This window comes from Cydia fagiglandana, chromosome Z, assembly GCF_963556715.1.
Source record: "Cydia fagiglandana chromosome Z, ilCydFagi1.1, whole genome shotgun sequence".
NCBI classification, from domain to species: Eukaryota; Metazoa; Arthropoda; class Insecta; order Lepidoptera; family Tortricidae; genus Cydia; species Cydia fagiglandana.
Genome location: NC_085959.1, coordinates 23,480,804 through 23,496,406, shown reverse-complemented (window position 1 = coordinate 23,496,406; position 15,603 = coordinate 23,480,804). Strand labels below are relative to the sequence as shown.

The 15,603-nt window shown below is 36.9% G+C and overlaps 1 protein-coding gene and 1 long non-coding RNA gene across 2 annotated transcripts in view; one reads left to right on the top strand and one right to left on the bottom strand.

Moving 5' to 3' along the window:
- The window catches only part of LOC134679018 (uncharacterized), a 473,913-nt gene that overhangs the window by 138,114 nt on the left and 320,196 nt on the right, over positions 1-15,603 (top strand). The gene's annotated exons all lie outside the window — the stretch shown is intronic.
- LOC134678493 (ichor) lies at positions 8,647-10,968 on the bottom strand. Its single transcript, XM_063537068.1, has one exon. It carries the CDS (start codon positions 10,817-10,819, stop codon positions 9,413-9,415), a length of 1,407 nt encoding a protein of 468 aa, XP_063393138.1. The 5' UTR covers positions 10,820-10,968; the 3' UTR covers positions 8,647-9,412.

The following is a 15,603-nucleotide window of genomic DNA, read 5'->3' as shown; positions in this document are numbered from 1 at the left end:
GCTCTAAAGGTTACACTGACCTTTCCTTTACTTATTTGGGAGTAGGTACATCTTCTGCTCACACTTTCTGCCCAACATTCTCACACTTAATCCTACTTGCAAAAGTTTTCGAATTTTATGTACAACCGGTCTGGGGACCGATTTTTGAAATTCGACCACTCGGTTTCGTGTATTTCGTTAAATGATATCTCCGCTACTAGGCGTTTAAATTCTACTAATAGAATTGAAATCGAGTGGTCAATACAACTAGATTCCAAATTTCGATCGCTCGTATTTCAAAAATTTCAATTTCGCCGTTATCCACCGATTTTCGAATGACGAAATCGAGTGATCGAAATTCAAAAATCGGCCCCCTGGCCTAATAGTGGGTAGTGACCCTGCCTGCTAAGCCGATGGTCCCGGGTTCGAATCCTGGTAAGGGCATTTATTTGTATTATGATACAGATATTTGTTCCTGAGTCATGGTTGGTTTTCTATGTATTTAAGTATTTATATATTATATACATATATCGTTGTCTGAGTACCCACAACACAAGCCTTCTTGAGCTTACCGTGGGGCTTAGTCAATTTGTGTAAAAATGTCCTATAATATAAAAAAATAAATATAAAAAAACACTACATGACGTTTTAGGTTTACCAACAATTCTAAATATGTACTACCAAGTAGAGTAGGAGAATGTTGTACAGCTGGGTAAGTTACGAAATTGAAATATATTGGAAAGTACACGTCATACGTTAGAGCTACAATAGGAATTGCATAATTTCTACCTCACCACGCATATCAGATGTCATAGGTGTACCTAAACCAGGGACACCTCGTATCGATCGATTTGGCGATAACCTACGCCTTATACTATCCCGACTGCAATACCATCTCACAGCGTAGTGATCATCCCCGAACAATTTGGGTTTTTTAGGACTCTCACTCTTGTATAGGTACTTACATCAAATCCAATGACAATTAATAACAAAACAAAAATACAGCATAATATTACCAATTATTTAAATGAATAGGTACCTATTTAATACTTTTAAAATAATATTTAATGTTATGTACTCGCTTTTTCACGCCGCGCGCTTTTTAACCGACTTCCAAATCTCAAAGAAGGAGGTTATCAATTCGGTTGTATGTTTTTTTTTATTTTTTTTTTATTTTTTATTTTTTTTTATTTTTTTTTATGTTTGTTACTCCATAACTCCGTCATTACTGGACCGATTTTGAAAATTCTTTTTTTGATTGAATGTATATGCATACAGATTGGTCCCGTTTTTGTCAAAATCCAGTTCTGATGATGGAATCCATGAGGAATCGAGGGAACTCCTCAAATCTTAAAGGCATACACATAGTGATTTTTGGTTTTTTATCAACGAATCAAGCATATACATCCAAAAAAGTGACAATTGATGAAAAGGAACTGCTGATGACGATCAGAACGGAACTCTTCAACGACGCATAGTTCACGGTTGGCGATTTGTCCTCTTCGTTATGTTTGTTAAGCAAGTTAAATTTTTAAGCCACATTTTTGTCAAGCTCGAGTTCTGATGATGGGATCCATGCGGAATCAAGGGAACTCCTCAAATCTTAAAGGCATGCGTATAGAGATTTTTGAATTTACATCAGAAAATCAAGCATTTTCATTAAAACTGTTGCATTTGATGAAGTGGAACTGCTCATGATGATCAGAACAGAACTCTTCAACGACGCATAGTTCACGGTTGGCGATTTGTCCTCGTCGTTATGTTTGTTAAGCAAGTTAAGTTTTTAAGCCCCATTTTTGTCAAGCTCGAGTTCTGATGATGGGATCCATGAGGAATCAAGGGAACTCCTCAAATCTTAAAAAGGCATGCGTATAGAGATTTTTGTATTTACATCAGAAAATCAAGCATTTTCATTAAAAACTGTTGCGTTTGATGAAGTGGAACTGCTGATGATGATCAGAACAGAACTCTTAAACGACGCATAGTTCACGTTTGGCGATTTTTCCTTTTCGTTATGTTCGCTAAGCAAGTTAAGTTTTTAAGCCACATTTTTGTCAAGCTCGAGTTCTGATGATGGGATCCATAAGGAATCGAGTCCTCAAATATTAAAGGCATACGTATAGATTTTTTTGTATTTTCATCATAAAATCAAGCATTTACATTAAAAACTGTCGCATTTGATGAAGTGGAACTGCTGATGATGACCAGAACAGAACTCTTCAATGACGCATGGTACACGTTTGGTGATTACGAATTTCGATTTTGACTTGGACTGGGACCCGGACTCGGACTCATACCCGGATCCGGTTCGGACCCGGATCCGGTTCGGACCCGGACCTGGACTCGGATCCGGATTCGGACCTGGACTCGGAACCGGACTCGGACCCGGACTCGGATCCGGACTCGGACCTGGTCTCGGACCCGGACACGGACCCGGACTCTGACCCGGACTCGGACCCGGACTCGGACCCGGACCTTGACCCAGAAAACCACTATGATACCTTAACTAAATAAACAACTATGATTACCTACCATAAAATTAATGTAGGTATAAAGTACGATGATGCCAATCTTACTAGCCCCTCCCGCTTAAACCCCCGTACACCGCACGGCATGCGCCATTAAGTGGGTTAGGTTAGGTTTCAACTGCGATCCTCACAGAACCGAACAAGGATTAGGTTAGGTTAGAACTGCGAGCCTTACAGAAACGAAATGCTACTTGAAAAGTGGGTTTGATTAGGTTCGATCTGCGATCCGCACAGAACCGAACTGCTATCTGAGGAGTGGGTTAGGTTAGGCTAGAACTACGACCCTCATGGCTCCTCTTCACGATGGGCCAACGCCGGCCACTCCAAGGGACGCATTTATGCGTTAGAGGGAGCAAGTGATAGTGCATGGCTGCGTCCCTTGGAGTGGCCGGCGTTGGCCCATCCTGTAGAGGAGCCATTATACAGAAGCGAAATGCTAGTAAAAAAGTGGGTGGTTTTACCTCCTTTTCTACATAGTGTACCATCCACAAAATCTTTCATCGGCCCCCATGGAAGTCGGTTTTTTTTTCTTAAAAATTATCCCGAAAGTCAGTCGCGGAGGACTGTGTTTAGTTTTGAATAAAAAGTATAATTTATCGCCTTTTTTGTCTATATATTTTGAATTTTTTTGCGTGCTAATGAACGTTTCGGATACATTTTTCCATACATCATTCCGAATCCAATGTGGTATCAGCCAGAGATCGGACAGATTGGAGTCATTGCTCGCAATAATGAGGACATGACATGAGTCTAAATTTGATTAAATAATTAATTTTGTACTCTGAGATTTAATTTTGTTCCCTGTCAAAATAGCACTTTAATATATTTTGAAATTTGAATATGAAAAATTAGTACCTACCCTACAGAAAATTTGGATAACATACCTACAGATTATTTTCTTTAATAAATTTACATTATAAGAAATCTTTGTGTTATTTATTGATTAGGAATCAAAATTAAACCTCAGGTTATAAAATAATTAAATGATTAATTATTTAATCAATTTTGGAGTAATGTCCACATTATTGCGAGCAATGACGCCAATTTGTCCGATCTCTGGGTATCACATGTAGTTTTAGAAGTAATCTACTTTTCACCGTTTTAAGTTTGTCGAGTAGACTATTAGTTTACGTTCATTTGCCACTTTTAGGATTTTATTACGGTAGGTACGGTTATTATGTCAAAACGGTAAATTATTTAAGTTTGTCCATATATCCTGCTGACATCACCCTGTTTTAATTCAAAGGTTACTCGAATATATAGAGGCCGCTTATACTTGTTATAGTGTGACATGGTGTTACTTACTTATGATATACTTACCTATGTACTTACTACGAAGTGTGCCTGATGGATGCTCCCGGCACTTGTCTCCTCGTTGGTTCCCCGCGGACTCGATGGTAAATTCGTTTATAGTAAAAATTTCGCTATCGTTGACGCGAGTCGTTGTATTTTTTAATAGGGTATTCTCCTACTATGCAAATCGGTTTTTTTTCTAGAGCTGTCAAAACGATTGGCTAATATTGAATGTATATGAAACATTACACAATGACGTCATGGTCAACTCACCTACTTTATTTCTATCAGATCTATTAAATAGAAATTGTGTTTAAAAATAACTGCTACCTATGTTTTTTTAATAATTATCTGGTGCTTTATTTCGTGCATGATGTGAAATAAATTATTTTAAATACAGTCGTATACCCTATTGAGAAAATTATTTTACGTCACCCTAAGCTCGTAAGTGAGATTTTCTTCCCGCTACGCGAGAAGAAAATCTCACTTCCTGGCCAAGGCAAGACGTAAAACTTTATACTTCATTTTTTTTAGCATTAGAAATTAGGTAAACAATCTTGATGTGTCTTTTAATTGAAAAACACATTTTAAAAATATGTTACGGCAAATATGTAACAATTATGAATCTAATACGATCATTTATATTCTTCTGCTTTCATAAGTAATAGTTTTTGATTTTTAAAAAGCGTTTTTCAATTAAAAGACATGTCAAGATTGCTTACCTTCTTGCAAGTTCTTTCTAATGCTAAAAAAACGAACTATAAGTAGATAAACCACGGGCGGTAATTCGTAAAGCCCCAGATCGCATATTTATGGCCCTCAACTTCGGGTCGGGCCACAAACACCTGCGATCTGGAGCGTTTACGAATTCACCTCCCTAGGTAGGTATGTAATGCACTATTACTGATAGTGACTGTCACTACATTTGCAAATAATCATTACATAACTAAATTTTATTAGAGTTGGACCAAGAAAAGTCTGCAGCGATTTTGATAGCCCACGCATTGCAAGTGTTATTTATACGTCATAATTTCATAGAAGTTTGACGTTTAAAATAACACATAGTGACTAAGTAGTTCAGGAAAGATTACTATAACCACCCAAACAACTGCCTGTACACTAAAACCCTATTTCCCACCCACGATGATCTCATGCAGTACCTGGAAAAGACTTACCTTTGCACTGCGTGGGCTATCAAAATCGCTGCAGACTTTTCTTGGTCTAACTCTAGTTATATTCATGATCCAAAAATCAAATAGGTACTTGAGACTACCGAAAATAGAAATTTCAACCGTAAGTGTATAGATAAGGTTCCAAGAGACTACAGAACAAGAAGATTTAATACATATGTTTGGTTTGACGAAGAAGAAATGCAAAATAATAGGTATTACTTACCATACAGAAATAAATACTTTTCTACTCTCGTAATCATTTTTACCGCGTCATTTAATACCGGTGAATGTACGAGTATTTAAAGTAATACTCGATATACTAATAAGTAATAGTATATAAATAATTTGCTGGCAGCTGGCAGCTTTTTCTCGCAACGCATTAGTATTGCCATTCAGCGAGGGAATGCTGCCAGCATCTTTGGCACAATGCAGCGGGGACCTTTTTTAGATTTATTTTAATTTAGATTAGTTTAGTTTTTAATTTTAGTCTTTATGTTTAGTTTTTAATCTTTTTGATGTTACTTATTATACTGTATTATTTTTGCTGAATAAACATAACATAACAAAACACCTAAATATTTTTTGTTCTGTATAAATAATTTAAATTAACACTTAGCCTAAAAATTAAAAATATTGTTTCAATTTAGGGTCGAGAAACAATGTTTTATTTATATCTAACTATGTAATAACTTCATTTTTAACACACCTAATATTAACTTAATTTGTAACAAATATGTAAAAAAATCTTTATAGTCTATTTTTACCTATTTCTTACTTTCAGCTTTTACCTATTTCTACTTCTAATAGCCATATCGTTTTGAAACTTTGCAAGTACACTTATGATAATACAATAATTTGTTACCAAGTTAAATTAGCAATAATTATGTTAAAAAAATATTCGGTTTAAATCTACCTATTTAGAACTTTAGAACACAGATACTATACCTAAACGAGTAATTGACCCCACCAATTACCTTAATTACCAGTTTCAAATCATTGGTTATTATACTAAATACCAAGCTTTATTTAAAATTCAAGTAAGGACTGGTAAAAGTCGTCAGTTTTTATAAACAACAGACCGAGCGGTCGCGTAGAGGTGGCGGCGGCGGTGAAATCAAACCTCTCTATGTAAGTGGGTTGGTGAAAGAATTTCTCCGCCGCGCTGCGCCGTGCGCCGCCGCCGGTACCATCAGCACGACACGCTGGCCTACACACACTGTTACTCATTCAAATATGTACGTATTAGGTTGCTAACAGCCAAATAGGCGAATTTAATTTTGCAGTAACGAATGGTAATTATTACGTGGAACTATATGTTCCTACAACACGGTATTGATATATTATTGTTAACTATCAAAAAATTGTCTGAATTAACACTCATCCACAGGTTTAATTTTACCTTGGCGCATGTTGGCTTGGTGAGTGATGTTTATTAACATAATTACGGTATGAACTTAATAAATTTATCGCCGGATTCGGTTGCAATCAATATTAAATCGGCGTTTAATAACCCTAAGCAAGCAGTCCTAATTGTGGATAATTTGCTGGCGGTACGGCACGCTAGTGTGCACGGGCGACACCAGCGCCCCGCCGCTGCCGAGCCGCGTGTGTCGGCTGTTTTCTCTCGTGTGCCCTGCACTTGCGCAGTGATCGCAAAAAACCAATTGCTTGGCAGTATGTGCATTATGACAATTTTCACATCCGACTTTCTTCCGACTCACGGGAACATTACGTGTGTTGTGTGAACTTTTAGTGGAATCTTTCACTTTGTCTGTTTCACACCTTTGTTTGCGACATTGACGTCTTGACCTACTTACGTTAGTAGTGAGCAGAGATGGAAAAGTTTCGTTATAGGAATGCGTTTTAGTGGATATACTTAATTTAAACGGTTGAGGAAATGTTGATAGGACAAAAACATAGGTTTAGTTAACGAAAAATCTTCTTTCATTTTACATTAATTTACAATTTACTTAAGATAATTGGAAAACCTCTCGAAAAATATAACAGTGTTTCTTACAGCAGTACATTATATATCTACAAAGAAAGTATCGGTGATGCATTACCGTAAGTATTTGAAAAGATTTACAATAAAAAAAATAATTACACCACTAAAGTTACCAATAAATACTTAAGAACTATCAATCACTTAGCTACTAAATAAAAGGTACTTGATAAACATTATGACTCTATTATAAGCTGGGGTGTGATACAGTGATCAAAAAGGTCATTTAACTTGGCTTTGGTAATGTTAAAATGTTTGAGAAATAGACTGGAAACTAATTTTTATTCCGGATATTTAATGGATAAGTAATTGGGAAAACGGTTCTACATTAAAGTATTATAAGATTTATAAGATAAAACGGAGTATTCTAATTGGGTGTATTTGATCTTCATTTGATATTTTTAGCCATAACTTCACCATGTTTAGAAATAGGAAATAAATAACTGTGGAGTCATTTGCAATTTTGCCGACTCCATGGTCGCCGGCCCGTGAACTAGCGGCAAGAGCGAACCTCAACTATTTCATTCGAAATAAATCAAAAGCAACTACCTATAGAAATTAATCACAATTTAAAATAGACGACAATACAGCACTAAATATTTGGTAGAACGAGTAATAATTAAAGTGAGGGAAGGAAATAAGAGAAATAATGTAGGTACTTTACTGAGGGAAAATAATACCTACATTTAAAAAGTACATAAAGATTTAGTAAAAAGTGAACTTTTTAATTAACAAAAATAGGTAAGTACTGTTTTATTTTCTTTTTACTGTCTTTTATAACAATAAAGTAAGTAAGATATTTAACCCTTAAAAGCAAACACCCCTAATTTTATGCAAAATAAGATAAAATCAAACTGTAGTCATATTTTTAGTTTGATAGTCAAATTTGTGTAGTTTTTAGTTAAAAACAGTGTTATAGACGAATGGGCGGGAAAAGGCTAAATATTGATAATTTGAAATATTTTTTTAAGGGCGGAGTTTTTTGGGCAAGTATTATTTTATATTCAAATACATACTATAGTATAAGTATATTACAAATAGTGTAAGATAAGTACACATAACACACAAATAAGTATCATATTTAAAAGTTTTTATATAGGTATTGTCTACAATAAATTGTATACTTACCTACATGAATACAATTTTGCTTTCGGGACTATACTAACACTGATTTGGCAGTGAAAATTTATGTTTTATTTATTTTATTATTTTCCTCTGAACCAATGGGTATTAGGTACCTATATAATAATTTCGAGTAAAAGGAATATACAAGTATAACTTAAGTACAGAAGTACAAAACGGTCTGCGAAAGATGACGAGCGTTGAAATTTCTTATAGCTGTCGAGTGTCGATCATGATGGTAAAAGGTACCGTTAGGTTAAAGATAATAAATGTAAGCAAATTATTTGACTTAACATGAGTCGAATGCACTATTGCGCAACATCGTTATTGGAACAATTTTTTTAAATATTTTTTTCCATCCGCTTCCCGGACGCGGCCAGTTCCGGAGCTCGCGTGCGCCAGCGCAATATGAAGGAATCGATCAACTCACGGCGCCGCACAATCAGCGTTTAACTAAACACTGCTAGATTTTGTGTTTGTTTCTAAATTCATATTGCTATATGAAACCTAATAAGTAGATACAAAAATAAAGGAAAAATAATGCAATGCAACAGAGGTATTAGAGGTGTACCAGGATGAAGTAAACGAACTTTTTCAAAGGTTTTCAATACCTACGCGCTAGCCTCATGAGATTTGTCTTATTTGTTTATATGAACGATTCATGCACCTAATTTTATACAATTTACTAATTAATATATTCGTTAGAATTGACTATAAATAGGTAATCGGAGTAACAATTCACATTTTAAGGCATTATAATTATTTCAATTACATTTTGAAGTCGACTTAACATACGTACAATAATAATAGTACAAACAAAGAGCATCAAAATAATCAAAATAATTGTTACATAGCCAAATTTTAAATTAATAAATCTAGCTAATGAGATGAAATTTAAAGTAATAAGTGAATAAGTACAAAAAATAACCATTCATGAAAAGTAAATTCAATTTTCACTAAAATTAATATAAATAATATTATCTACACCAAAGTAATTCTGGAGACATATCTTAAAACTAGTTAACATTGCACTTGTCCTTAGGAGGAGTGTAACCTAAAGGGGTTAATATAAAAATAATACAAGACTTTCGCTCATAACTAAGTTAGAAGACAATGACATATACATACATTCAATGTTGAAGTACTCGTGAACAATTAATAGCCTAAAAAGTGAGATTCCGCTCAAATTGAGGTACTAGCAGCACACAATAATACGTCCGTCCACAAACAACAATCACTCACACATATCTACGATCTACAAAATGCTTCATTTTGAGCTAGTGCCAGGATTGATCCCGTTAGTCTTTGCTCGGTGATTAGTCTCTCCCAATTCGCTTATGTATTTGCTGGTGTTTGATGAGGTGCGCTTTCTGGCGAAAGGCTTTAGCGCAGACATCGCACCTGAAGGGCTTCTCACCTGTGTGAGTTCGAAGGTGCACCTTTATGTTCGATTTGTTGAGGAACCCTCTATTACATATACCGCAACGATGAACTGGCTTTTCTTTTCCAAGAAGTCCGCTCAATTCGGCTGCCGTCGCTGAGGGGAAAGCCAAAGAACTACCGTGAATATTTCCTCCATTACTTGATTGTTTCGCCTTTGCTCGACTTCTTTTACTTTTGCTGGAAGGAGTAGCAGTTGTTGTGTGGGCGTGAGGATAGCCCAATAGCCGATCCGGACTACAGAGTCCATCGGGTTTCAAACTGAGAGCATAATGAGGTGGGTACCGGCCATTCAAGAGGCCACCTACGCCATCTGTGGTTGATACAGCGTTTCCTGGAGGGGAAGAGGTCGATATTACATCCATACCAAAACTAGTAGAGCTGGGTGCTTCTTGTTTCACCGGTGGGCCATTTTGAAGCCTATTTTGAAGCAGAGGCATATAACCATGGGTGAGAAGGGTTTGTAGAGTTGAGCCAGCTTGTCCGTGAGATGAAATCTTGTGAAGGAATTCTTGACTTTTTGAAAATTCCTGACCTGGTTTGCATGGAAAATCTAAGCCAGGATGGTGAGAACTTGGAAGTGATGGCGGTGGAGAGCTTGGTAAAAACTCAGCCAGGTCTTGTGGTACTATTTTATCACTGTGTTGGCTGCATGCTCCTGCTATCCATGCGTCGATGTCCATCCAACTGTCTCTTGAATCATTTCTTTCAGGGTCTTCTGGTTGTGAGGGTACTGTTGTGTCAGCTATTGCCGAACCAATTATGGCAGCTATGTCCTCAATTGAGCTAATGTCGTACATGTCTTGTTTGTGGCCATCATCAAACATTTTTGCAGGTGGCGAGCAAGATGTAGCGCAAGAATCAGGTGCACCGGGAGCAGAATTTTCCGCTGAGAACGGTTTCGTATCAGCATCTAGCGGGAAAGGTTTAACATCTTCGAGATCAGGTGGCTCAGTCTCCGCGGCACAAGTTGAAGATGAGACAACGTCGTGATCAGCACCATATCCACTTTGTGTGGGGTAGTTATTGTTTTCTTCTGGAAGACGTTGAGCGATGGCGTGGTAATGGTGCCCAGAGATACCATTTATCGAAAGGTGACCAGTATAGCCAGTAAAAGGAGGCAACGGTTTTAGTTCTGCCAGCGGAGGTGGAGCTAGTAGAGAATCCAACAATTCATGGCAGGTGGGAGGGGGCGAAGAGGCATCCAGCTTGGGGTCGAGCCAGCACGCGCCGAGAAGGAGCTCGTCGCCGCCCCCGCTGCCGGCGACCCCCGCGCACTTCATGCCGCGTCTTACCGCGACCCCAGAACCCAGCGAGATCCCGCCACTGCCATACTTAGAAGCCGCCACCCTGACGTGTTATCTGTAACAATTATTCAAAACATATAGAAAACACAATTAAATGCCATGTAAGAAACATTGTTCAAACTGTTTTAGAAAGTTATGACATGTTGTAAACTCATTAAAAAAATAATTTGGTTGAAGACAAGTCATGAGGTAGGTATATGTATTTGAGTTATTTTCAAAATAATATGGCGAAAATCGTAAATAATTATTTGATCAGGATTGTAAATGTAGGTTCTCGGCGCGTACGCAATCAAGATGTAGGCGCGAAATAATCGCTTCCATTTAGCCGCTTCGCTTCAGTAGCTATCGGTGTTGTTGCCGTGGCTGAGGATAGCAATAGCAAAACTACTTTATGCAAATACTTTTCTTATTCCTATTATTTAATTCGTAGATTTTATTAAATACAGGAGAGGTCGTCTATGTCCGGTTGACAGTTGCTACATGGTCAGAGGTAATGTTAGTATATACTTATGTATAGATAATAAACAATATTAATAAACAGAGCCAGCAGCCCAGCAGTTGTAGGGATTAAGAAAACCTTCATAGTTATGCCGAGTCGCTTATTAATGTCGAGATTAAACTACCTAAACTACTAATGCCAAATTAGTGGGCTTTATTATAGCGGTGAACCAATTATCCTAATTTTGGCATTTAACTATCTACATATTTAGTAAATAAATAGGGTTAGGCCTTAGGCCTATGGTAATGGTGTGATTCCACGCTGGTAGCCGATGGGCGCCATCTTCATTACAGTATTTACAGTAACATTTAAGCTGGAATAATAAACTTTATTTAGAATATATATTGGGTTTGATTTTCATACGGTATCTAATAAGTATGTAACTGCAATATAAACTTAAATATTACCTACTCCATACATGTTTAAGCCTTGCTATGTATGGATACATTTTTAACCTATATCCACCCGAATTTATACTCTGAAGCTTGCAAATTTTTGAGTATTGCATTCTGATTTGAATATAATTTCGTAAACTAATTTTCAGTTCAGTGACTTAAGAAGCATCTGCGCTTTGTTCAACAACATGACGTATTACACCGAATCGATGGACTTAAGATAACCTTTATTACTACGCACTAAGATCTCAATTAAACGCTTTCAGTGAAAGCGGAATCGGTAGGTAGGTACCTTTGTATCTTTTGACGTGCACTTTGTTTACAAGATTACGCATCGGACTACCATAACAATACGTATACAATAGTATACATCAAAGCAATATTTCCTATGATTGAATACGATTACCTACACCGAATACGAGTGCTAAATCATGCACTGTTAGGTACCGATCTTTAAATACCAACTTACATACCAATCTAAACTTAATAAAATCTCAGTATTTTCTTAGCAACTTGATTCACCATATAACTATTCGCGATTGTACATTTCAAAAACTAGGCATAAAATAGGAAGAGACAGCTTTCTGCTCTAGTATCTAGATAAATATAACTTTATTTATAATACACAAAGGTTCTATTTGTGTTGTTTTTTAATGCGTGTTTTAAGTCACCTCTTTTTTTGCATGGCCTGGAATCTACCACCAGCTGACCACCACGCCTTTTATTAGAGTTAAAATGTTCATGAAGGTTCTAACGTTACAATGGAATAACGTGATTCGTGGGTTATCCGATATTTCTCCGAGTTTAATAAAGGAATCTCCCAAAGAGCATAGCTAGCGCCCGACCACTAAGGTACTACCGGCGTGCGGCGCGGCGGCGCGCACTTAGCGTTAGCGTACACGTTAACAATTAACCGAGTTATTCGAGTTAGCTGACCGTGTTCTTTGCAACAATCTACTGCCAATCGTAACGAAATCAGGATGCGGATAATAGAGGTATACTTGTAAATATTCCTATACTTAGGTAAATTTTGCACACGAGAACTGTAAGTAAATAAAAGTAATACCTAGTTTGCGTTGTTGTTGTCATCGTTGAATTTCAATTAACTTATATTTTTTTGTTCAAAATTGATCGTACTAAATCCAATGCAATGGCTCTTATTTCGTCATACTTAGGTACTTGTTAATTCTAACAAAATGCTTTTAATCTTACAAATATTGAGTATTTGGGCTACAGGGAGGTACTTATTTCTACGGGAGATTATCAAACCATTGGCATACGTATTACAGTAAGTAATTAGTTTGCTTGTTTAGTTTCATTTGTCTCATTTCTGTTTTATTTTTAAGACGATTTTTGGGGAAGGGGTTTACGTTACCTACTAAGGGGCCCCAGGCTCCCTCAGCCTGCCTTAGCAAAAAGCTAGGATGATCCTAGGAAGATGATGGCTATGGACACTTGGACATGACTTGGGCTCTAACGAGGACACATCAGTGACAATAATAAGTGGTTTACAATCATGTAAACCAGTTATTATATAGGTAGTCATAGAGTTCATTGACTAATGTACGAAAATTCCAAACAAGAGATATCAGGCTAAAAAAAATACTTCACAATATCCATGGCTTCATGCAATTAGTTGACCAATAAAGTAACTGCCGCACGCAATTTGCAATAACGGACCAAAAAAATGCTATTAAAATATAGATTTGTTTCGGCTAAGAGCGCGGCCTTGAGTGATTTTTCGCAAAATAGCCGAGTGTGAATAAAGCCCGATTGCACGGGTCAATGGCCCGTGGCGATGGCGGCCGCTTAACGCAATACATCGTTGTAAAAAATACTGAATTACAAGACTGCGATTGCGTTCCGAACCTCGGAACGAAACGTGACTTGAGCGGTGACAGAAAAACTCGCTTTTGTATGCGCTTTTTGTTGATATTTAATATTTTGACGAAATACGACTTACAAATACAATACTTATCTAAATTAGACCCTATTGTACCTGGCAGCGCTTACGTTTCGTATACTTAGTTTTATATTGGTTAATAGGTAGTATAGGTACTTCGCCTTTACTGCGAGATAAATTATTTGTTTGTGATGTTGGTGATGCCGAGTAACTGAAGAGTTTTTTAAGGTCATAGAATTCCTCCGGCAATTTGAAGGCATTAAATCTGCACATCATACAAAAATTCGTACACCATGTTCCTCAGTGAATACTGCGATTTTCCCATACCATGTCAAGACTCTTTGAACCATTCCGGCTCTTTAGTTGTTCTCGATTAGAGGTCGAGCCGAGCTCATGCGCGTAGCAGCACGCCTCCGACTCCCTACGCGGTATATACTAATACTCTACTACTACTCCTCTGGCACAGCGACCCAAAGTGTGTCTTAGCCTCCAACACGACTGCTCGCCACTGATCCCGGTCCTGTGCCGTTTCTCGCCAGTTTTCAACCCGGAGCTCGCGCAGATCAGCGTCCACCACATCCGCCCATAAAGCCCTACCTAGGTCGACCGACCGGGCGGCGTCCTATCGGTTTTCCCTCAAACGCTCTTTTCACGGTATATACGGTGGAAAATTCTATTATGAGTGTTTTTATTATATAGTTTAATATCCACAAAGTATACAAAAACGAGCATTCATTTAGAATCATGCATGGCCTGATCTAATTGTGTACACATTTTACATCGCTTGCGTTGAGTACTTTATTGTTAATTAATAAAAATTCTAAGTTAACTCCCCTTAATTTAAAAGAAATAATTATAATTTATAACACATTTACAAGTAGACGCAAAAAAGGTGGTTGTTTTTGCGGAACGAACCAACTCCATTACATTTCAATAATTTGCATTGCATCATAAATGCAGGTATAATTTGTATAAAATATATATTTTAGAGTAAGTACTTAGCGTAGCGTTACCTGCGTACTAACATTATTGTTCTGAAATCTGTCTTAGGAAGATTTTATTTGACCAGTCATTTCTCATTAGGGAGTTTTTATTTGACCAGTCAACTGGTCTTGAGGTTTAAGAACGCTATATCTGATTTGCAAGACCAAAGTGAACCCATAAGTGTTCCGTGAACAAAGTTTTGTACGGAACACTAAAAATCGACGATTTATTTTTTCAATAAATTATTAGACTGTAAGTGTATACATATACAGTCCATCAGTACAAGGCATACAGTTTTCTGACTTTGACAGTGGCAGGAAGGTGGTAAATAGTAAATCAATATGATGTTTTGCTACTGGAAAATATAACATAATATTATTAATAAATATAATATTATTTAACTAGGTAAGGTATACAAAACAAGTAGCTAGTAGTGAGCAGTTGAAAGAGTTGTTTAAAACTCGACTTTTAGGAGTCTCGAATAGGTGAATGCAACTGTTTTGTGAGACTCAGCTCTTAGGGCGATAGTGTACGACCATGCACTACGAACGTAGGCCCCATTCTCCTTCCCTTCCTGGATATTGATATGTATTTATATGTGCTTACCGTGGGGCTTAGTCAATTCGTGTAAAAATGTCCTATAATATTTATTTATTTAAATATTTAATATTTATTTATTTATGTAAAATATTTTTACACAATTTAAGTAATATTGAGCTTATGGTTGCTATGCTTCATCGTTTGATTATTTCGATTTTTAGGGCTACGTACCTCAAAAGGAAAAATTAACGGAACCCTTACAGGATCACTTTGTCGTCAGTCCGTCCGTCCGTCTGTCAAGACCCTTTATCACGGGAACGCGTGGAGGTATCGAGTTGAAATTTAAACCTACCTATATCCATTTAGGTCTAAGGCCCTAGAACTGTTAAAAAATCTAACTTATAAGTTAAATAAAATAAGAAAAATATGAAAACTGTAA

Bases quoted from the DNA above. Each gene is read 5' to 3' on its own strand.
- LOC134678493 (XM_063537068.1), bottom strand. From the start codon at position 10,819: ATGAAGTGCGCGGGGGTCGCCGGCAGCGGGGGCGGCGACGAGCTCCTT.